This window comes from Anomaloglossus baeobatrachus, chromosome 3 (assembly GCF_048569485.1).
Source record: "Anomaloglossus baeobatrachus isolate aAnoBae1 chromosome 3, aAnoBae1.hap1, whole genome shotgun sequence".
Classification (NCBI taxonomy): Eukaryota; Metazoa; Chordata; class Amphibia; order Anura; family Aromobatidae; genus Anomaloglossus; species Anomaloglossus baeobatrachus.
The window spans coordinates 186770945-186792226 of NC_134355.1; the positions used below are offsets into that span (position 1 = coordinate 186770945).

Sequence of the window (21282 nt, forward strand, 5' to 3'; positions counted from 1 at the left end):
CTTTTCATTTTATTCTTCACTTAATACCTGATTTCTCTTCTAGGTATATTTACTAATCAGTAAAGACTGTCCATTTTTATTGAGAGATCTTCTTTTATCCAAGGAATTGGCCAAAATCTTTAGTCAACCTGTGGTGAGTATTTCATGGTCACATAACCTGGTGATTTCAGTCTATTTATGTTACTTAAGGTATAGAATTCAGTGTGTGTATGTATCTGTAGATATATATTTATGTTTGAATGAATATAACCAAATAAACATGCAACACCACTAGGAAATCTTATAAATCAGTCTGAAATAATATAACAATGTACATCGTGGATGCACAAAAATACTGGATGTTATGGCTAAAAGGACAGGTCAGTGATTAAAACAACAGCGGGACAGAAAGGGAAAAACTGAGTCAGGAGTCCAATAAATAGATTTATTTTATTAAATACAGTAACAATGGTCGAGGTAAGAGACAGAATCCAATGAATACAGGGAAGTGCCAATGAGTAAAGGACTCACTACATCAACACATGTCTTAATGCCTCATAAAATGCCAAGCAATGAAAAATCATAAACAACACACAGATGAGAATGACCAAAAACTGTAGCTGTATGGGTATAAAAAAGCTACAGATAACCAATAACGTGCAAATGCTAATGGTCAAGCCAGTATCAAACAGTCACAGATAAGAAGAGCTGCTAGGGGCAGCTATATAAGGATGTCCTAAACATTGTGTCTATCCTAGGGCATGTATATCAAAATGGTGTAAATGCATTGTAGAAAAACCTGCATGGCAAAAGACTTGTAGTCAAGCGCCAGATATATGGAATATACCTTGAAAGAGATGCAGCAGTCCTCAGTCAAATGGCCTCCACGCTGACGTCCATTTCAGCGGCTGTCTTCATCGGGCCATTCCTTAGTCTCCCTGGCTGTGTATTTCGGGTCATTGTCATGCTGGAAGACCCAGCCACAATCAATCTTCAATGCTCTTACTGAGGGAAGGAGGTTGTTGGCCAAAATCTTGCGATACATGATCCCATCCATCCTCCCTTCAACACCTTGCAGTCATCCACTTAGCAGAAAAGCACCCCTAAAGTATTAGGTTTCAACCCCCATGCTTCATGGTTGGGATGGTGTTCTTGTGGTTGCACTCATCCGTCTTCTTCCTCCAAACACTGAGAATGGAGTTGATACCAAAAAGTTCTATTTTGGTCTCGTCTGACCACATGACTGTCTCCCATGCCTCCTCTGGATCATTCAGATGGCAATTGAATAAAACGGGCCTGGACCTGTCCTGGCTTGAGCAGGGGTAACTTGCGTGCCTACAGGATTTTAATACATAACGACAAAGTGTTTTACTAACTGTAATCTTTGAATATGTGGTCCAAGGTCTTTTCAGGCAGGCGTAAACGTCAGGGGGCCGCCGAAATGTGCATTGGGGTGGAGTCTATTTGACTGTGGATTGCTGCATCTGTTTCAAGGTACACTACAGTTCAAACGTTTAGAGTCACTTAGATATTTCCATATTTTTGAAGGAAAAGCACATTTTTTTTCAATGAAGCTAACATTAAATTAAACAGAAATATACTCTATACATTGTTAATGTGGTAAATGACTATTCTAGCTGCAAACATCTGGTTGTTAATGCTCTACATAGGTGCACAGAGGCCCATTTCCAACACCACTCCAGTGTTCTAATGGTAAATTGTCTTTGCTAACTGTTTTAAAAGGCTAATGGATGTTTAGAAATCCATTGAAAACCCTCGTTCAAGTATGTTAGCACAGCTGAAAACAGTTTTGCTGATTAGAGAAGCTATAAAATTGACCTTCCTTTGAGCTAGTTGAGAATCTGGAGCATTACATTTGTTGGTTCCATTAAACTCTCAAAGTGGCCAGAAAAAGAGAACTTTCATGTGAAACTTGACAGTCTATTTTTGTTCTTAGACATGAAGGATCTTCCATGCAAGAAAATGCCAAGAAACTGAAGATTTCCTACAACAGTGTGTACTACTCCCCTCAGAGGAGAGCATAAATAGGCTCTAATCAGAGTAGAAAGAGAAGTGGGAGGCCTCTCAGAGGAGAGCATAAATAGGCTCTAATCAGAGTAGAAAGAGAAGTGGGAGGCCTCGCTGCATAGCTATGCAACAAGACAAGTACATTAGTGTCTCTAGTTTGAGAAATCGATGTCTCACAGGTTCTCACATAGCAGTTTCTTTAAATAGTACCCTCAAAACGCCAGTGTCAATGACTACAGTGAAGTGGCAACTCTAGGATGCTGGCCTTCAGGGCAGAGTGGTAAAGAAAAAGCCATATCTGAGACTGGCTAATAAAAGCAAAAGATTAATATGGGCAAAAGAACACAGACATTGTACAGAGGAAGATTAGAAAAAAGTCTTATGGACAGATGAATCAAAGTTTGAGGTGTTTGGATCACAAAGAAGAACATTTGTGAGATGCAGAACAACTGAAAAGATGCTGGAAGAGTGCCTGACGCCCTCTGTCAAGCATGGTGGAGGTAATGTGATGGTCTGGGGTTGCTTTGGTGCTTGTAAAGTGGGAGATTTGTACAAGGTAGAAAGGATTTTGAATAAGGAAGGCTATCACTCCATTTTGCAATGCCATGTCATTCCCTGTGGACAGCGCTTGATTGGAGCCAATTTCATCCTACAACAGGACAATGACCCAAAGCACACCTCCAAATTATGGATGAACTATTTAGGGAAGAAGCAGGCAGCTGGTTTTCTATCTGTAATGGAGTGGCCAGCCCAGTCACCAGATCTCAACCCTATTGAGCTGTTGTGGGAGCAGCTTGATCGTATGGTATGCAAAAAGTGACCATTAAGCCAATCCAACTTGTGGAAGGGGCTTCTGGAAACATGGGGTGAAATATCTCCAGAGTACCTCCGCAAATTAACAGCTAGAATGCCAAAGGTCTGCAAAGCTGTAATTTCCGCATTCTTTGACAAAAGCAAAGTTTGAAGGAGAAAATTATTATTTCAAGTAAAAATCATTATTTCTAACCTAGTCAATGTCTGGACTATATTTTCTATTCATTTTGCAACTTATTTGATAAATAAAAGTATGATTTTTCATGGAAAAGATAAAATTGTCTGGTTGACCCCAAACTTTTGAACTGTAGTGCACATTCAATATATCTTGTGTTTGACTACAAGTCTTTTGCCTTGCAGGTTTTTCTACAATGCATTTACACCATTTTGATATACTTACCCTAGGATAGACATAACAGTTAGTATATCCTTATATGGCTGTCCCTAGTAGCTCTTGTTATCTGTGACTTTTTGATACTGGTTTGACCATTAGTGCTTGCACTTTATCGGTTAGCTGTACTTTTTTTTTATACTCCTACAACTACAGTTTTTGGTCATTCTTATCTGTGTGCTGTTTATGATTTTTCATTACTTGGCATTTTATTAGGCATTAGACATGTGTTGATGTAGTGAGTCCTTTACTTATTGGCACTTCCCTGTATGCATTGCATTCGGGCTCTTACCTCGATCATTGTTACTGTATTTAATAAAATAAATCTATTTATTGGACTTCTGACTCATTTTTTTCCTTTCTGCCCCGCTTATATATTTGTGTGTATACGCACATACAGTGCCTTGCGAAACTATTCAGCCCCCTTGAACTTTTCAACCTTTTTCCACATTTCAGGCTTCAAACATAAAGATAAAAATTGTAATGTTTTGGTGAAGAATCAACAACAAGTGGGATACAATTGTGAAGTTGAACGAAATTTATTGTTTATCTTAAACTTTTGTAAAAATAATAAACTGAAAAGTGGGGCGTGCAATATTATTCGGTCCCTTTACTTTCAGTGCAGCAAACTCACTCCAGAAGTTCATTGAGGATCTCTGAATGATCCAATGTTGTCCTAAATGACTGATGATGATAAACATAAGCTACCTGTGTGTAATCAAGTCTCCATATAAATGCACCTGCTCTATGATAGTCTCAGTGTTCTGTTTAAAGCACAGAGAGCATCATGAAGACCAAGGAACACAACAGGCAAGTTTGTGATACTGTTGTGGAAACGTTTAAAGCCGGATTTGGTTACAAAAGATTTCCACAACTTTAAACATGCCAAGAAGCACTGTGCAATGATCATATTGAAATGGAAGGAGTATCATACCACTGCAAATCTATCAAGACCCGGACGTCCCTCAAAAATGTCATCTCAAACAAGGAGAAGACTGATCAGAGATGCAGCCAAGAGGCGCATGATAACTCTGGATGAACTGCTGAGATCTACTGCTGAGGTGGGAGATTCTGTACATAGGACAACAATCAGGCATACTGCACAAATCTGGCCTTTATAGAAGAGTGGCAAGGAGAAGGACATTTATCAAAGATATCCATAAAAAGTGTAGTTTAAAGTTTGCCACAAGCCACCTGGGAGACACACCAAACATGTGGAAGAAGGTGCTCTGGTCAGATGAAACCAAAATCGAACTGTTTGGGCACAATGCAAAACGATGTTTGGCATAAAGGCAACACAGCTCATCACCCTGAACACATCATCCCCACTGTCAATCATGGTGGTAGCAGCATGCTTTTCTTCAGCAGGGACAGGGAAGATGGTTAAAATTGATGGGATGATGGATGGAGCCAAATGCAGGACCATTCTTGAAGAAAACCTGTTGGAGTCTGCAAAAGACCTGAGACTGGGTCGGAGATTTGTCTTCCAACAAGACAATGATCCCAAACATAAAGCAAAATCTACAATGGAATGGTTCACAAATAAACGTATCCAGGTGTTAGAATGGCCAAGTCACAGTCCAGACATGAATCCAATTGAAAATCTGTGGAAAGAGCTGAAAACTGCTGTTCACAAACGCTCTCCATCCAGCCTCACTCAGCTCAAGCTGTTTTCTAAGGAAGAATGGACAAGAATGTCAGTCTCTCGATGTGCAAAACTGATAAAGACATACCCCAAGCGACTTGCAGCTGTAATCGCAGCAAAAGGTGGCGCTACAAAGTATTAACTTAAAGGGGCCGAATAATATTGCACGCCCCAATTTTCAGTTTATTATTTTTTATAAAAGTTTAAAATAAGCAATAAATTTCATTCAACTTCACAATTGTGTCCCACCTGTTGATTCTTCATCATAAAATTTAATTTTTTTTATCTTTGTTTGAAGCCTGAAATGTGGGAAAAAAATTGAAAAATACAAAGGGGCCGAATACTTTCGCAAGGCACTGTATATATTTGTATTATACATAGATACTGTATTTTTTGGACAAGGAGACACTCCTTACCATAAGACGCACCCTATGTTTAGAAAGCATAAAATAAGAAAAACACTTCTCATATTAATTAAAAATTCCCCAGTGGTGTAAAGTAGAGGGCTCATTAACACTAATTTTAATGTACTAGGATAGAAAAGAGAGGAAATAAGTCTATTGTTGGTATTTTTTTATACTGTGTATAATACACACAGCTCTGACACATGAACTTACAATGACGAGCAAAAGGGTGACAATGGGGTTTGAACTTTTGACTTTCAGGCTCCATGTTTCACCATCCACTAAAGCTTTGAGCGTGAGACTATTTTCATTTTATAGACAATCATGTTGGCTATCTCATACATAAATTTGACTTGCAGCTATTTAGCATATGATTAATGATGGTGCAAAAAGTTGATTGATCCAGCTTCCAAAACACAGGATTAATGATCTATTCCTTATTGCAAAATATTAAAATCCAAAAATTTGAAATACACAATTTCATGTGTCAAGATTGGCAAAGAAATGGTTCAGTGGCAATGAGCTAGAGATGCTAGATTGGCCCTCACAGTCCCCAGTTCTCAACCCAATTGAACACGTATGGGTAGAGTTGAAGCAAAACTGTATACATACCCAAGTGAATCTACCAGTATGCACCAACATTGGGAATGTGTAGACGAAATCTGGGATCAGATTTTGGGTGAGACATTCTTGAATCTGATCAAGAGCATGCCTAGAAGGATTCAGGCAGTGTTGGCCTGCATTCCCAGGGATCTGGTGCTGCAACACCGAGCAAGCCAAAGGGAGATATCGCCCGGTATCTGGCCCCCACCTCCTCGCCCCATGAGAGACCAGCTCCGTCCAGCATGGTGGACACGGAGGAACCTCGTGGCGCATGGCTCGCGGCTTCCTGCAAGCAGGCTTCATCCACTGCTCAAGTACCTCCATAGTGAATCGGCTCCTGCTTCCCCACAGGCCTCCCAGCCTCCCTCGCCTGCGGGGAGCCCTGTCTCCCCCAGCTGTCAGCGGGAATCCACAGGACCACTATCCTCTGTATCTGCGACTGGGTGCCCCGGCTCACCGGGGAGGGGGAATGGATCCCGGGGCTCTTACACGGGCCCCCTCCCATGCTCTAACTCGGGCCCCTGCGGGGAAACCCTGCTTACTGCTGCACTCCATTATTAGTCCAAACCAGGGTGAACCAGCCCTCATGCTAAATGCAGCATCTGAGCTCTCGAGCCTCCAATCTCTGATTAACTCTATGCCTACCAAAAGTGACATGGAGGTCTATATCTCCAGGCTTAAGGCGGTTTGTAAAATGGAGATGATCAGGTTTCTCAGGGAAGATCTTGGGACCCTGCATACCAAAGTCCAAACCCTGGAATCCTCTACCCATGACCTCCATCTCCAGCTGGCCTCCAAGCAGCAGCTTATTGACCAGCACTCTAGTCACATACAAATGCTCTTTGACATCACTGAGGATGCAGAAAATAGGAACCAAAGGAACAATATTAGGATCCGTGGCCTCCCTGAGGTTACTAGGCCACAGGACCTAATCTTGACCCTGCAGGACATTTTCAATTCTCTTCTGGGCCCCCCTGCTGGTACACTCGTGGAGATAGACCGGGGTCACTGTACCTTGGGCCTACAGATCATGGACCTGCCAAGACCCAGAAATATTTTATATGCAGAGTACTGTACATTTATTTTCCAGCTTAAGGAGGCTATTATGCAGAAAGCATGGGACAAGGGTCAGATCAACTTTGACGGGGCATCCCTTCAGCTACTGTGTGACCTTTCATGCTCCACACTTGCTAAGTGGCGTGCACCTCGCCCTCTTCTGGAAATCCTCGGTGGTCACAATATTGCCTATACCTGGGGATACCCCTTCCAGCTTCAGGTGCGGAGGGGCAACCCGGTTATAATAATAATAATAATAATAATAAAGTTTTATTTCTATAGCGCCAACATATTCCGCAGCGCTTTACAATTCAGAGGGGACATGTACAGACAATTTGAGACAAAACAAAAAAAAAAAATTAAGATACCAGGAGGAGTGAGGGCCCTGCTCGTAAGCTTACAGTCTATGAGGAAATAGGGGAGGCACAAAAGGTGAATGGGGGAGAAAAGCTTGTTATATATGGTCCGGCCATCGATTTAAAAGGGTATTCAAAACCAGCTGCATGAACCCCTCATTGGCCAGAATTTATACCGGTACAGGGGACAAGAATTGGAAGTACATTTTTTGTTATGAGGACAGAAAGGTTCTAGATTAGATCAGGGCAGTGAGGTGATAGGCTAGTCTAAAGAAATGTGTTTTTAGGGCCCGCTTAAAGGTGTGGATGTTGGGAATTAAACGGATTGCTCTTGGTAGTGTGTTCCAGAGCATAGGTGCAACTCGTGAGAAATCTTGAAGACGGGAGCGGGAGGTTCGAATTGTTGAGGATGTCAGTCTTAGGTCATTAGCAGAGCGGAGGGCACGGGTGGGGTGATAGACAGAGATGATGGAGGAGATGTAGGGCGGTGCGGAACCGTGGAGAGCTTTGTGAGTGAGAGTGATAAGTTTATGTTGGATTCTGTAGCGGATAGGCAACCAGTGCAATAACTGGCAAAGAGCAGAGGCATCAGTGAAGCGGTTGCAGAGGAAAATGATCCTGGCTGCAGCATTCAGAATGGATTGGAGAGGGGAGAGTTTAGTAACAGAGAGACCAATTAGTAAAGAATTACAATAATCCAGGCGAGAATGAATGAGAGTTTTTGCAGAGTCAATGATTATCCTACTTCTCCCGCTCATGTCCCGGAGTTCATGGGAGAACTAGATCTGCCGCCTCTCTCCATTCCAGAGTGGCCCGTCACCCTTCCCTTTCCAAAAGGGGCCTCGCAGGGATCTGCGGGTCGGGCAAGACAAGACAAGATGAATTAAAGATGGGACATTGTCCGGGGATTGTGGGATGTGTGACTGTCCCCCTTCTCCCTGGCACCCATAGGCCTAATAGACTTCCCCCGGCATTTTTCTTATTCGTGCACTATTAATAAGTTTATACATTTTAAGGCTGTCTCTGACCTGTGTCCTACAGCTCTGTGGCTGGCTCCCCCCCTTTCCTCGCCTGCTGTCCTTCGGGTCTGTGACCTGTTTGGCTGGGGGTGGTGGGTGAAGGGACGGGGGCGCAGCCTTGATGTTTGTGTAAAAGTCCCTGACTGTTAATTGATGATGTTGTGTCCTTAAACATTATCTCTGGCGAACCCCTTCTCCCACCCTTCCCTTCCCTTTCCTCCTCCCCTGCTCCTTCTTTCCCCTCTCCCCATCCTCCCCTACCCCTTCTCTCTCCCCTAGCTGCCAGGGTGCATTGGAACTTGCCTAAGTTTCCTTATGGGCAAGCTGAAGCTGGATGCCTTTCGGCGTCTTTATTTAGTCACTCCCCCCTTTTAGGACATTGTTCTTGTAACACAGTTTTAAAGTTATTTCTATTTTGTTTCTCCTGGTCCTAGTGTAGAAGCCAGGGCTGATATTGGTGGGGTTCTTGCCAGTGAGCTGCTCCTCCTCACTTTCCATTCTCTTTTCTACACTTTTCAAATCTCCCCTCTTCTCTTTCCCCCTTGATCCCGTTTCCTCCCTTGTCTCTTCTTCCCCTACTGCCCTTCTTGCTCCCTTCCCTGGCTACGTAGGACTGACCTGAACATCTGCTCCTATAATGTCAGGGGACTTAATATCCCAGAGAAGAGGTCACAGATCCTTTACCGCATGTAAGAAACGTGTGCATATTTTCTTATTCCAAGAAACCCATTTTAAAACGAACCACATTCCTACGCTCATGAATAAATACTACACTAGGTGGTGCCATAGCTCCAATGGTGAGTTGAGGTCAAGTGGAGTGAGCATTGCTTTCAACAAATTCCTGCTAGCCACTATCATTGATCACCAATCAGACCCTAACAGGCATTTCCCATTTCTTAAGCTTTCTATGTCCAACAGAGTTTTCACAATTGCAAATTTTTATCTACCTAACCAGGATCAGGTTTGGGCCTGCACAAAGTACTTTAACCTTCTCCGTGGCTTTGCTGAGGGATCCGTCATATTGGGGGAAGACATGAACTTCATTATGCATCGTATTGCCGACACTTCCTTGGGTAGGTCTCATGTACCATCTTGTCAAGTGGCCTCTCTTAAATCTAAACTCTTGGAGTTACAGTTAGTGGATGTGTGAAGACTCCTCCATGCTAGAGTCCGTGAGTACACGTATTATTCGGGAGTTCATAACTCCTATAGCAGAATTGATGTGTTTCTGGTCAGCCACTGCCTGCTCTAACTCGACCCGATCTCCTCCATAGAGTCTATGGTCTGGTCAGACCATGCCCCTTTTTTCCTATCGTTCAGGATCCCTGACGCGGCCCCAAGAGAGTGGAACTGGTTTCTCAACCCCGCCCACCTAAAAGATACCACATGTCTAGCGGCGATCAAAGAGGTTATCGGTGACTTCCTTACACACAATAGTGCTGATACCACTCCCTTACCAGTATAGTGGGAGGCTCTTAAGTGTGTAATTCAGGGTACTCTGATACAGCAAGGCTCCAGGATCAAAAAGGATAATAGGTTTAACATAGAGTGCTTGTCGCTCCTTATTCAGCGTCTTGAAATAAAGCATAAGTGGGTCCGGGACCCTCGGGTGCTTGCTGACCTGATCTGTACCAGGTCTGATCTCAGAACACTATTGGAGATAGCCTCAGCCCGGTACTTAGATAGAACTTGATGATATTTTTATGAGTACTCCAGCAAACCAGGCAGGGTTTCCTGCACCCCCATTTCCCTGGCATCGTTTGTTCCTACTATACGAAGATCCTCGGGGGAATTACTGCATAAACTAGAGGAAATTTCGGAAGCCTTCTGTGAATATTACAACTCACTCTATAACCTCAGAGGCCCGCTCGCCGACATGACTGTTGAGTCTTTTGGCTCTAGGGTTGACGCCTATGTGGCAGACACACCCCTTCCCTCTCTCTCAGAACACGAGGCCGTGGCCTTAGATGATCCATTCTCTGATCAGGAGATTACCACAACATTGAAGACGCTGGCAATTGGTAAAAGCCCCGGGCCAGACGAATTCCCTGCAGATTTTTACAAAACCGTCCAGGCATAATTAGTCCCATTTCTCTGCAAAACGTTCAATGTCATTTCCCTCGACTGCGCCTTTACTCCTCCGACTATGTCAGCCACTATCTCCATTATTCCCAAACCAGGAAAAGATCATGCCCTCTGTTCCAACTGCTGACCAATTTCATTAATTAATGTTGTTGTCAAAATGTTTGCTAAACTGATCGTTAATCGTTTGGGTCCCCTCCTGCACCAACTCCATCCACCGTCGACCAAGTAGGGTTTATACAACAGCGGGAAGCCCAGGATAACACTAATAAAAACCTGTCTTATTACATCCTATCGCTGAAAGCGATGTCTCCCAGCTTGCCGTCTTTCGATCAATGCCGAAAAAGCTTTTGACCGACTGAACTGGGCTTTCCTTCTCTCTGCGCTGAGTCAAATAGGTATCAAAGAGGTCATGCTCAATAGGATTATGGTCCTATATCTCCACCCCACAGCTAGAATAAGAGTTAACCATACCCTGTATCCCCCTTTAGCCACTGCTAATGGAACTCGGCAGGGTTGCCCCCTTTCCCCCTATTATATGTCATAGCCATGGAGCACATCGCAGTAGCCATCAGTAAATCCCCCGAAATCACAAGTCCTTGCAGGTAAAATTAGCTCTCTATGCGGATGATCTCCTACTGTATCTGACCAACCCATCTATCTTCTTCTTTGCCCTAATAAAAGAATTTAAGAAGTTTGGGGGAGTATCGAATTTTAAGGTTAGTTTTTCCAAGTCTGAGGCCTTGAACATCTTTCTGCCTGATGTCTTGGTTGCCTCCCTACAGAGCTCATTCCCATTCATGTGGCAGTCAAGGGCTATCAAGTATTTGGGGTTTTGGGTGCTCCAATCCGGCTGACATCTTCCCCTTCAACTATTCTGCACTATACCAACGTTCTCTCCTTGACTTAAAGTCCTATGACCTCTCCAAACTCTCTTGGTTTGGCAGAATAAACGCAATAAAAATGGACATCTTGCCATGTTTTCTTTTATCGTTTTCAAACCACCCCAATCCATACCCCTAGATACTATTTAAAGCGCTACAAAAGGCCTTTACTAAATGTGTCTTGGGTTCCTGCAGGGACAGGATTCCATTTGATATCAAGGCTAGACCTAAGTGGGGGTTGAGGATTCCCAACCTGAAAAGATATTACCAAGTGGTCTTGCTCTCTAGGATGCTGGATTGGCGTTTCAATGAGCATAGTAAACAATGAGTTCTGATTGAGTGGTTGGCCTCCCCGTCCCCTCTGTCCTCCTTACCCTGGACATTTCCGCGCCTTTGTCCCCCCGCTGGCGGTTTTTCAACCACTTACACAGTCCTTTCTCCTATTTTGGGACAACTTTCCCAGGTGATCTGACCTGGCTACAACGAACAGCTTGCTCTGTCCTCTCTTTAATAACCCTGCCTTCTCGCTGGCGATGGGTAGAGAGTTATTCTTGTGTTGGCGTTCTTCGGATCAGGTTGGGGCAGGTGGTGGAACTGCTCGCAAGATCTGCAGACCTGGTGGCCTTGCATAGGACCTACCAAGGAATATCCCTGTCGGGGTGTGAGTTTCTTCAGCTTCAGACTTTTGTCCATAGTTGGCAGATCCAGGGACAATTGCAGACACCTTGCTTCTCCTTTGAGTCCTTGATGGGGTCGTCTTCCCCTCCCTCTCGCCTGGTCTTTCACCTATATTCGATTTTGTCTGAAGTGTTCTCAGAGCCGTCTCCTGACTATTTGGGTGCTTGGCAGCAGGAACTTCAGATCATTCTGTCGGACACGGATCGCTCTAAAATATGTACTCTAACCCATAAAATTTCTGTCTCCTGTCTTAGCCAGGAAAAGAACTTTAAAATATTGACGTGCTGGTATAGATGTCCGGTCTTTTTGCTCCGGATCTTCCCCTTGGTCTTGGATCTCTGCTGTAGATGTGGCACTGAGGTTAATACTATGACTCACATATGGTGGTCCTGTGGCCTTCATCGGTCGTTCTGGTCCTCCATTTTTGAAATCTACTCCTACATGTAAGGAACTTGCTTGACTCTGACCCCTCAGCTCGCTCTTCTCTCCCTCTTGCCTGGTAGTTTGTTGTCTGTTAAAACGGATGTCCTTAGATTCTTCCTGACAGGGGCTAGAAATGTTATCCCTAGACACAGGAGGTCCCCTGAGCCGCCCAACTGAATCACCTGGAGCAAGTGGAATCCCTTATGGCACACGACTACGACTCCTGGGATCAATATCAAAAAGTTAGGTTGCCTGTCAAGCCCCTAATTTGCTGACTGGCTCGCCTGATATGGGATAGTTGCCTAGCCCCCTCCCCCCCCTTCCCTTTTGTTCCCTTCTGATCCTCCCTGTTCCTCTCTCACTTTTCTCCCTCTTTCCCCCTCTTTCTCTGTCTTCTTTCCTTCTCTTTCTCTGCTATAAGTCATTGTTTGAGTTTCATAAGTTATTTCTGATGTGATTATTGCATTATTCTTGATTTACTCATAGACGGCTTGTATTGAGACTGACAATTTTTCCTTTATTCTTACCTATGCTTCAACGAGGAGAACTCTGATAGTGTTGTTTTCAGTTTTCTTGGTTTACTCTGTATCAGTTTCCTATCCGGTATCTGGAGCTATATTTATGCCAGTATGTGCCTGTCATTTAATTTTGTTTTGATAAACTGAATATAAAAAACTGATTTAAAGTAAAAATTTAAATTTCTAGGAGCAAAACAGTAATACAGTGACATGACATGAATCTGCATAACTAATCATATGCTAAATAGTTGGAAATTTATGTATGAGATAGCCAAGATGATTATCTATAAAATGAAAGTAAGTCTCACGCTCAAAGCTGTACTGGATGGTAAAATATGGAGCATAAAATTCAAAATTTCAAAACCTTGTTACCCTTTTGCTCCTAAGTGTATAGACACACATACTTCTCTGCTACATGCACGTACAGACACACATACATCTCCGCTACTTGCATTTATAGACACACATATACCTCTGCTACATGCACGTATAGACACACATACAACTCTGCTGTATTCACATACAGTGGGGAGGCTAAGTATTTGATACACTGCCAATTTTACAAGTTTCCACACCAACAAAGAATGGACAAGTCTGTAATTTGTATTGTAGGTACACTTCAACTGACAGACAGAATTTAAAAATAAAATCCAGAACATTGCATTGTATGATTTTTAAATAACGAATTTGCATTTTATTGCATGAAATAACTATTTGATCACCGACCAACCAACAAGAATTCTGGCTCTCACAGACCTGTTATTTTTTTCTTTAACACTAGAACTACTGGACTCGTGACACCTATATAGAAATACATAGTGCAAAGTAGTCAAAATGACTACCTCAGTAGTTCTAGTGTTAAGAAGCCACCCTACTCTACACTCATTACCTATATTATTTGCACCTATTTGTACTACAGTGCCTGAGAAACGTTTTGTCGCTTATCTATGTTTATAACCTGACTTTAAATTCATCCATTGGTTTCATAAATTACTCTTTTGAAAGCTGAAACCCTCCCAAATTTGGTTTAGGTTATAAAAAGAAAGTTGCTGCAAAGCTGAAATATTGATTATTTAACCCCTTAACGACCCTTAACGTACTGGGTACGTCATGGTGACATGGTGCTAAACGACCCATGACGTACCCAGTACGTCATGGCGAAATCGCGGCCCTGGAGCCCCGGTGAGTGCAATCGGTTCAAAACAAACCTTAGATTCTGGGAGGAGGGGACCTCTGCCTGACCTCAGGAGGGGTGATGCCTCCTCCCTGGACCTACAGAGGCTGTGATTGGCTGACGAACACCGCTCAGTCAATCACAGCCACTGTAATGCTTCAACCATTGAAAATGGCTGAAACATTGAAATCCAGCCATATCCGTGCAGCTGTAGCACTGATTATTGGCTGGAGCTGGGTGATCGGTGCTTCACCCGCCCCCAGCTCTGATTGGAGAGATCGGCCTTGTGACTGATCTCTACAATCACCATGGCTCTGGGGCCGGTGACCACTCCCCTCCGCTTTACTCCGTCCGTGGAAGCCGAGGGGAGCGATCCCTGCAAGTGCCCTGGTAAGCCCCTGCCCGCCACCGATCCACCGCTGCTGAACTCCTCTATCTGCTGCAGCCGCCTCCATCTGCCACCGCTCTCTCCCATCAGACGCTGCCCCCCTCCGTGAGCTGCTGCCCGCTCTCTCCCAACCTCATCTGCTGCCCCCTCGACCATCTCCCACCCTCCCCATCTGATGCCCGCTCTCCCCCAGTTCACCCTCCCTGCTCTGCTGCCCGCTGTCCGCCATCTCACCTTCCTGATCTGCTGCACGCTGTCCACCATCTCACCTTCCCGATCTGCTGCCCCCTCCCCATCTCACCTTCCCGAATGGCTGCCCCTCCCCCATCTCACCTTCCCAATCTGCTGCCTCCTCCCCATCTCACCTTCCTGATCTGCTGCCCGCTGTCCGCCATCTCACCTTCCCGATCTGCTGCCCCCTCCCCATCTCACTTTCCCGATCTGCTGCCTGCTGTCCTCCATCTCACCTTCCCGATCTGCTGCCCGCCTCCGCCATCTCACCTTCCCGATCTGCTGCCTCCTCCCCATCTCACCTTCCCGATCTGCTGCCCCCACCCCCATCTCACCTTCCCGATCTGCTGCCTGCTGTCCACCATCTCACCCTCCCCGATCTGCTGCCCGCTCTTCCTCATCAGCTGCTGCCCCCATCCCTGATCTGCTGCCTGCTCTCTCCCATCCTCTTCATCTGAAGCCCCCTCCCCCACCTCTCACCCTCCCCGATCTGCTGCCCCCTCCACCACCTCTCACCCTGATCTGCTGCCCGCCCTCTCCCATCCTCCACCGCTCTCCCATCCTCTGCTGCGCCCTCTCCCATCCTCCGCCGCGCCCTCTCCCATCTTCCGCCGCGCCCTCTCCCATTCTCCGTCCATCTTTTTTTTTCATCCCACCTAGGCCCCCCCCTTTTTGCAGCACATCCGTGCGTGCGTCCTGATTTTTTTTTCTGTAAACTAAGAAATACAAATAAACTTAGTTTGGGTCCAGTAAAATTATACTGTAGTAATCGTCAACTGCAGTATTTTGTACTGAATATTGTAAGGGTCAGCCCAGTGCCACACGTGAGAGCGATGCATGAGTCTCACATCGCATCATCCAGCACGGTCGCTCTCTTCCAGACAGGAGTGTGCGGCTGTGCCGGATGATGCGATGCGAGATTCGTGCATCACTCTCACGTGTGGCACTTGGTATAGTGTCGGTTGCAGGCGCTCATTATTTTATTATTTTTTTTTACTGACGTCTGTATTTTTTATTTCGCCAAACTAATTTTTTTGTATGGTGGGGGGGGTCTAGTTTCAAAAATGGGGTCACATGTGGGGGAGCTCCATTGTTTAGGCACCTCAGGGGGTCTCCAAATGCAACATGGCGTCTGCTAATAATTCCAACCAATTTTGCTGTGAAATGGCGCTCCTTCTCTTCTGAGCCCCGCCGTGCGCCCAAACAATTGATTTCCACCACATATGAGGTATGTCTGTACTCAGGAGAAATTGCACAATACGTTTTATGGTGCATTTTTTCCTGATACCCTTGTGATTAAAAAAGCTACCTGTTTGAAAAAACAATTTCGTGGTAAAAAAAAATAAAATTATTTTCACGGCTGAACATTACAAACTTTTGTGAAGCCTCCAGGGGTTCAAAGTGCTCACTAAACAGCTAGATAAATTCCATGAGGGCTCTAGTTTCCAAAATGGGGTCACTTGTGGGGGAGCTCCATTGTTTAGGCACCTCAGGGGGTCTTCAAACCCGACATGGCGTCTGCTAATGAGTGCAGCTAATTTTGCGCTCAAAAATTCAAATGGCGCTCCTTGCCTTCCGAGTCCTGCCATGTGCACAAACATTTGATTTCCACCACATATGAGGTATCTGCGTACTGAGGAGAATATGCACGATACAGTTTATGGTGCATTTTTCCTGATACCCTTATGAAAATACAAAATTTTATGGCTAAAGTAACATTTTTGTGTACAAAAGTAAAATTTTCATTCCACATTGCTTTGGTTGCTGTGAACCTCTTAAAGGGTTAATACCATACTATGAAGAAAAAGACATGGATTGCACATCCCAAAAATACAATGATCTAAAGCCGCTAGGCAAAAAATTAAATAGAACATGAGGTTCTTTTGTTACCATTCTGATCAGATTGTATTAAGCCCACTGCCACGTCACGGCAAACCTCTTGAGTGGGTCCCTAACCTGACCTTTTTGCGCGGCACCGTGCACTGACCACCGCCGCAGCGACAAAGCGCCAGCAGGGCGGGCGACCTGGTGCCTCACAGCACCCATGCTGCAAGGCAAAGCCCCCAGGGCTCCAGGCCAGGCCGTGCCGCCACACCGACACCACACCACCACAACAGCAGCCACCACACAGCACCAGCACACAGTGAGAGGAGCTGTACACTCACCTCCCACTGGCTCCCATATGTGAACTGGGAGCAAAAAGAAGGCTGACCCCTCTTGCAGTCTCCTGCTGATTAAAAACACCTGTGCCAAATGGGGAGAGTGCAGATCCAAGCAAAAAAAGAGGGGGATAGAATGATATAAATACCATACTATGAAGAAAAAGACATGGATCACACATCCCAAAAATACAATAATCTAAAGCCGCTAGGCAAAAAATTAAATAGAACATGAGGTTCTTTTGTTACCATTCTGATCAGATTGTATTAAGCCCACTGCCACGTCATGGCAAACCTCTTGAGTGGGTCCCTAACCTGACCTTTTTGCGCGGCACCGTGCACTGACCACCGCCGCAGCGACAAAGCGCCAGCAGGGCGGGCGACCTGGTGCCTCACAGCACCCATGCTGCAAGGCAAAGCCCCCAGGGTTCCAGGCCGCGCCGCCCCACCGACACCACACCACCACAACAGCAGCCACCACACAGCACCAGCACACAGTGAGAGGAGCTGTACACTCACCTCCCACTGGCTCCCATATGTGAACTGGGAGCAAAAAGAAGGCTGACCCCTCTTGCAGTCTCCTGCTGATTAAAAACACCTGTGCCAAATGGGGAGAGTGCAGATCCAAGCAAAAAAAGAGGGCGATAGAATGATATAAATACCATACTATGAAGAAAAAGACATGGATCGCACATCCCAAAAATACAATGATCTAAAGCCGCTAGGCAAAAAATTAAATAAAACATGAGGTTCTTTTGTTACCATTCCCAGTTCACATATGGGAGCCAGTGGGAGGTGAGTGTACAGCTCCTCTCACTGTGTGCTGGTGCTGTGTGGTGGCTGCTGTTGTGGTGGTGTGGTGTCAGTGGGGCAGCGCGGCCTGGAGCCTTGGGGGCTTCGCCTTGCAGCATGGGTGCTGTGAGGCACTAGGTCGCCCGCCCTGCTGGCGCTTTGTCGCTGCGGCGGTGGTCAGTGCATGGTGCCGCACAAAAAGGTCAGGTTAGGGACCCACTCAAGAGGTTTGCCGTGACGTGGCAGTGGGCTTAATACAATCTGATCAGAATGGTAACAAAAGAACCTCATGTTCTATTTAATTTTTTGCCTAGCGGCTTTAGATCATTGTATTTTTGGGATGTGCGATCCATGTCTTTTTCTTCATAGTATGGTATTTATATCATTCTATCCCCCTCTTTTTTTGCTTGGATCTGCACTCTCCCCATTTGGCACAGGTGTTTTTAATCAGCAGGAGACTGCAAGAGGGGTCAGCCTTCTTTTTGCTCCCAGTTCACATATGGGAGCCAGTGGGAGGTGAGTATACAGCTCCTCTCACTGTGTGCTGGTGCTGTGTGGTGGCTGCTGTTGTGGTGGTGTGGTGTCAGTGGGGCGGCGCGGCCTGGAGCCTTGGGGGCTTCGCCTTGCAGCATGGGTGCTGTGAGGCACTAGGTCGCCCGCCCTGCTGGCGCTTTGTCGCTGCGGCGGTGGTCAGTGCACGGTGCCGCACAAAAAGGTCAGGTTAGGGACCCACTCAAGAGGTTTGCCGTGACGTGGCAGTGGGCTTAATACAATCTCTGATCAGAATGGTAACAAAAGAACCTCATGTTCTATTTAATTTTTTGCCTAGCAGCTTTAGATCATTGTATTTTTGGGATGTGCGATCCATGTCTTTTTCTTCATAGTATGGTATTTATATCATTCTATCCCCCTCTTTTTTTGCTTGGATCTGCACTCTCCCCATTTGGCACAGGTGTTTTTAATCAGCAGGAGACTGCAAGAGGGGTCAGCCTTCTTTTTGCTCCCAGTTCACATATGGGAGCCAGTGGGAGGTGAGTGTACAGCTCCTCTCACTGTGTGCTGGTGCTGTGTGGTGGCTGCTGTTGTGGTGGTGTGGTGTCAGTGGGGCGGCGCGGCCTGGAGCCTTGGGGGCTTTGCCTTGCAGCATGGGTGCTGTGAGGCACTAGGTCGCCCGCCCTGCTGGCGCTTTGTCGCTGCGGCGGTGGTCAGTGCACGGTGCCGCACAGAAAGGTCAGGTTAGGGACCCACTCAAGAGGTTTGCCGTGACGTGGCAGTGGGCTTAATACAATCTGATCAGAATGGTAACAAAAGAACCTCATGTTCTATTTAATTTTTTGCCTAGCGGCTTTAGATCATTGTATTTTTGGGATGTGCGATCCATGTCTTTTTCTTCATAGTATGGTACTTAAAGGGTTAATAAACTTATTGGATGTGGTTTTGAACAGAGTGAGGGGTGCAGATTTTAGAATGGGGCCACTTTTGGGTATTTTCTGTTGCCTAGGTTTCTCAAATCACTCCAAATGTGATGTGGTACCCAAAAACTTTTTTTTTGTAAATTTTGTTGGAAAAATGAGAAATTGCTGATGAACTTTGAACCCTTCTAACTAACTTCCTAACGGAAAAAAATTTTGTTTTAAAAATTGAGCTGGTGTAAAGCAGACATGTGGGAAATGTTATTTAGTAACTATTTTGTGTGACATATTGCATAAAATTTCAAATTTTGAAAATTGCGAAATTTTCAAACTTTTCGCCAAATTTCCGAAATTTTCACAAATAAACGCAAAACATATCTGTCTAAATTTACCACTGGCATGAAGTACAATATGACACGAAAAAACATGTCAGAATCACCAGGATCCCTTGAAGCGTTCCAGAGTTATAACCTGTCAAAGTGACACTGGTAAAAATTGCAAAAAATGGCCGGGTCTTTAAGGTGAAAACAGGCTGGGGGCTGAAGGGGTTAATGAACACAGAAAGGTCAGATTTTGGCAAGACAAAAGTTTTGTCGCCCACAGAAAGTAATGTGAAAGTCAAACAAATATTTAACTTCTAATACAAAGATATGTTGCAGAACATTGGTGAATGAAGTTATGGTGCTATTAGAGCCATATTTAATATTTTGTGTGACTTCCATGAGCTTGAAGGACTGCATCCATGCTGTTCAACAATGATTCATACAATTTATTGATGAAGTCATCAGGAATAGCAAAAAATGCAGTCTTACATGCCTCTCAGAGTTCAGCTAGACTCTTATTTTTGTCTTTCAAGCTTCCTCTTTCATCCTACTCAAAACATTCTCAATGATGTTCATGTCTGGTGACTGGGCTGGCCAGTCCTTGAGCAACTTGATCTTCTTTGCCAGGAGGAACTTTGTTGTAGAGATGGATGTATGAGATGGAGCACCATCCTGCTGCAGAATTTTACCCCTTTTATGATTGGGAATGTAAGAGGTGCTAATACTCCTTGATATTTTAGGCTATGGATATTGCTTTCCACCTTGCAAATGTTTCGCACACCCGCATACTGAATGTAACCCCAGACCATGATCTTTCCACCACCAAACTTAACTGTTTTCTGGATCCATACGAGCTCCAGTAGGTCTCCTGCAGTTTTTGCGGAGTCTGTGGTGTAATTCAACTGAAGATTCATCAGAGAAATCCACCTTCTGCCACTTTTCCAGTGTCCATCTGTTTAGCAGGCTGTGGGACATGGCAAATGCCACACGGTTTTTATAATTGGCTTTTGTTTAGTGCTGGCTTCTGGTCACTGATTCGACCATGGAGGTCATTTCGAGACAGAATCCTACAAACTGTTCTAGTTGACACAGGGACTTGAGGTGACAAGGCCTTTTGTAGCTCTGCTGCAGTGGAAGAGGGGCTGGCTTTGTATTGTCTAACCAACAAACGTTCCTCCTGAGCAGTTGTCTTGCGGGGTGTGCCGGACCTGGGCTTGTCAAAAACCTCTCCAGTCTCTTCAAATCTTTTTTTAATTCTTTGTACTTGATGCTGAGACACATTAAAGGTGCCAGCCACCTTTGCAGTGGATCTGTTCTTCAGCCTCTTGATAATCAAGGCTTTGGTCACAGGGTGGATTTTTGGCATGTTGTCAGAGGTCAAGTTGCAGTTCAAGTGAAGGTCTGGAGTGCTGGGTTTCTTTTTATACATACCCACTAATTAACCGATCATTTAGTGAGCACAGGTGAGGATGTAAACTAGGATTGGGTGCATTATATGACAAAGCGACAAAACTTTTGTCAGGCCAAAATCTGACCTTTCTGTGTTCATTAAATGATCAATATTTTAGCTTTGCAGCAACTTTATTTTCATAACCTAAACCAAATTTGGGAGGGTTTCAGCTTTCAAAAGAGTAATTTATGAAACCAATGGATGAATTTAAAGTCAGGTTATAAGCTTTTATTTACATAACATGGATAAGCGACAGAACTTTTGTCAAGGACTGTAGTTACCTGTATAAAAAACACCTGTCCTCACAATCAATCACACACTCCAACCTCTCCGGCATGGCCAAGACCAATGAGCTGTCAAAGGACACCTTGCCCAAAATTCTAGACCTGTGGGATCCGCTACAGGACAATAAGCAAGCAGCTTGCTGAGAAGGCAACAACTGTTGGTGCAATTATTAGAGAATGGAAGAAACAC

The 21282-nt window shown here is 44.9% G+C and overlaps 1 protein-coding gene across 4 annotated transcripts in view; it reads left to right on the forward strand.

The window, feature by feature from the left end:
• Positions 1–21282, forward strand: part of ERMARD (ER membrane associated RNA degradation) — a 179984-nt gene that overhangs the window by 22343 nt on the left and 136359 nt on the right. For all 4 annotated transcript variants that reach the window (XM_075339637.1, XM_075339636.1, XM_075339638.1 and 1 more), the window contains one exon: positions 44–133. In XM_075339637.1, coding sequence (XP_075195752.1) covers positions 44–133 — 90 coding nt within the window. The remainder of the gene's footprint in view (positions 1–43; positions 134–21282) is intronic.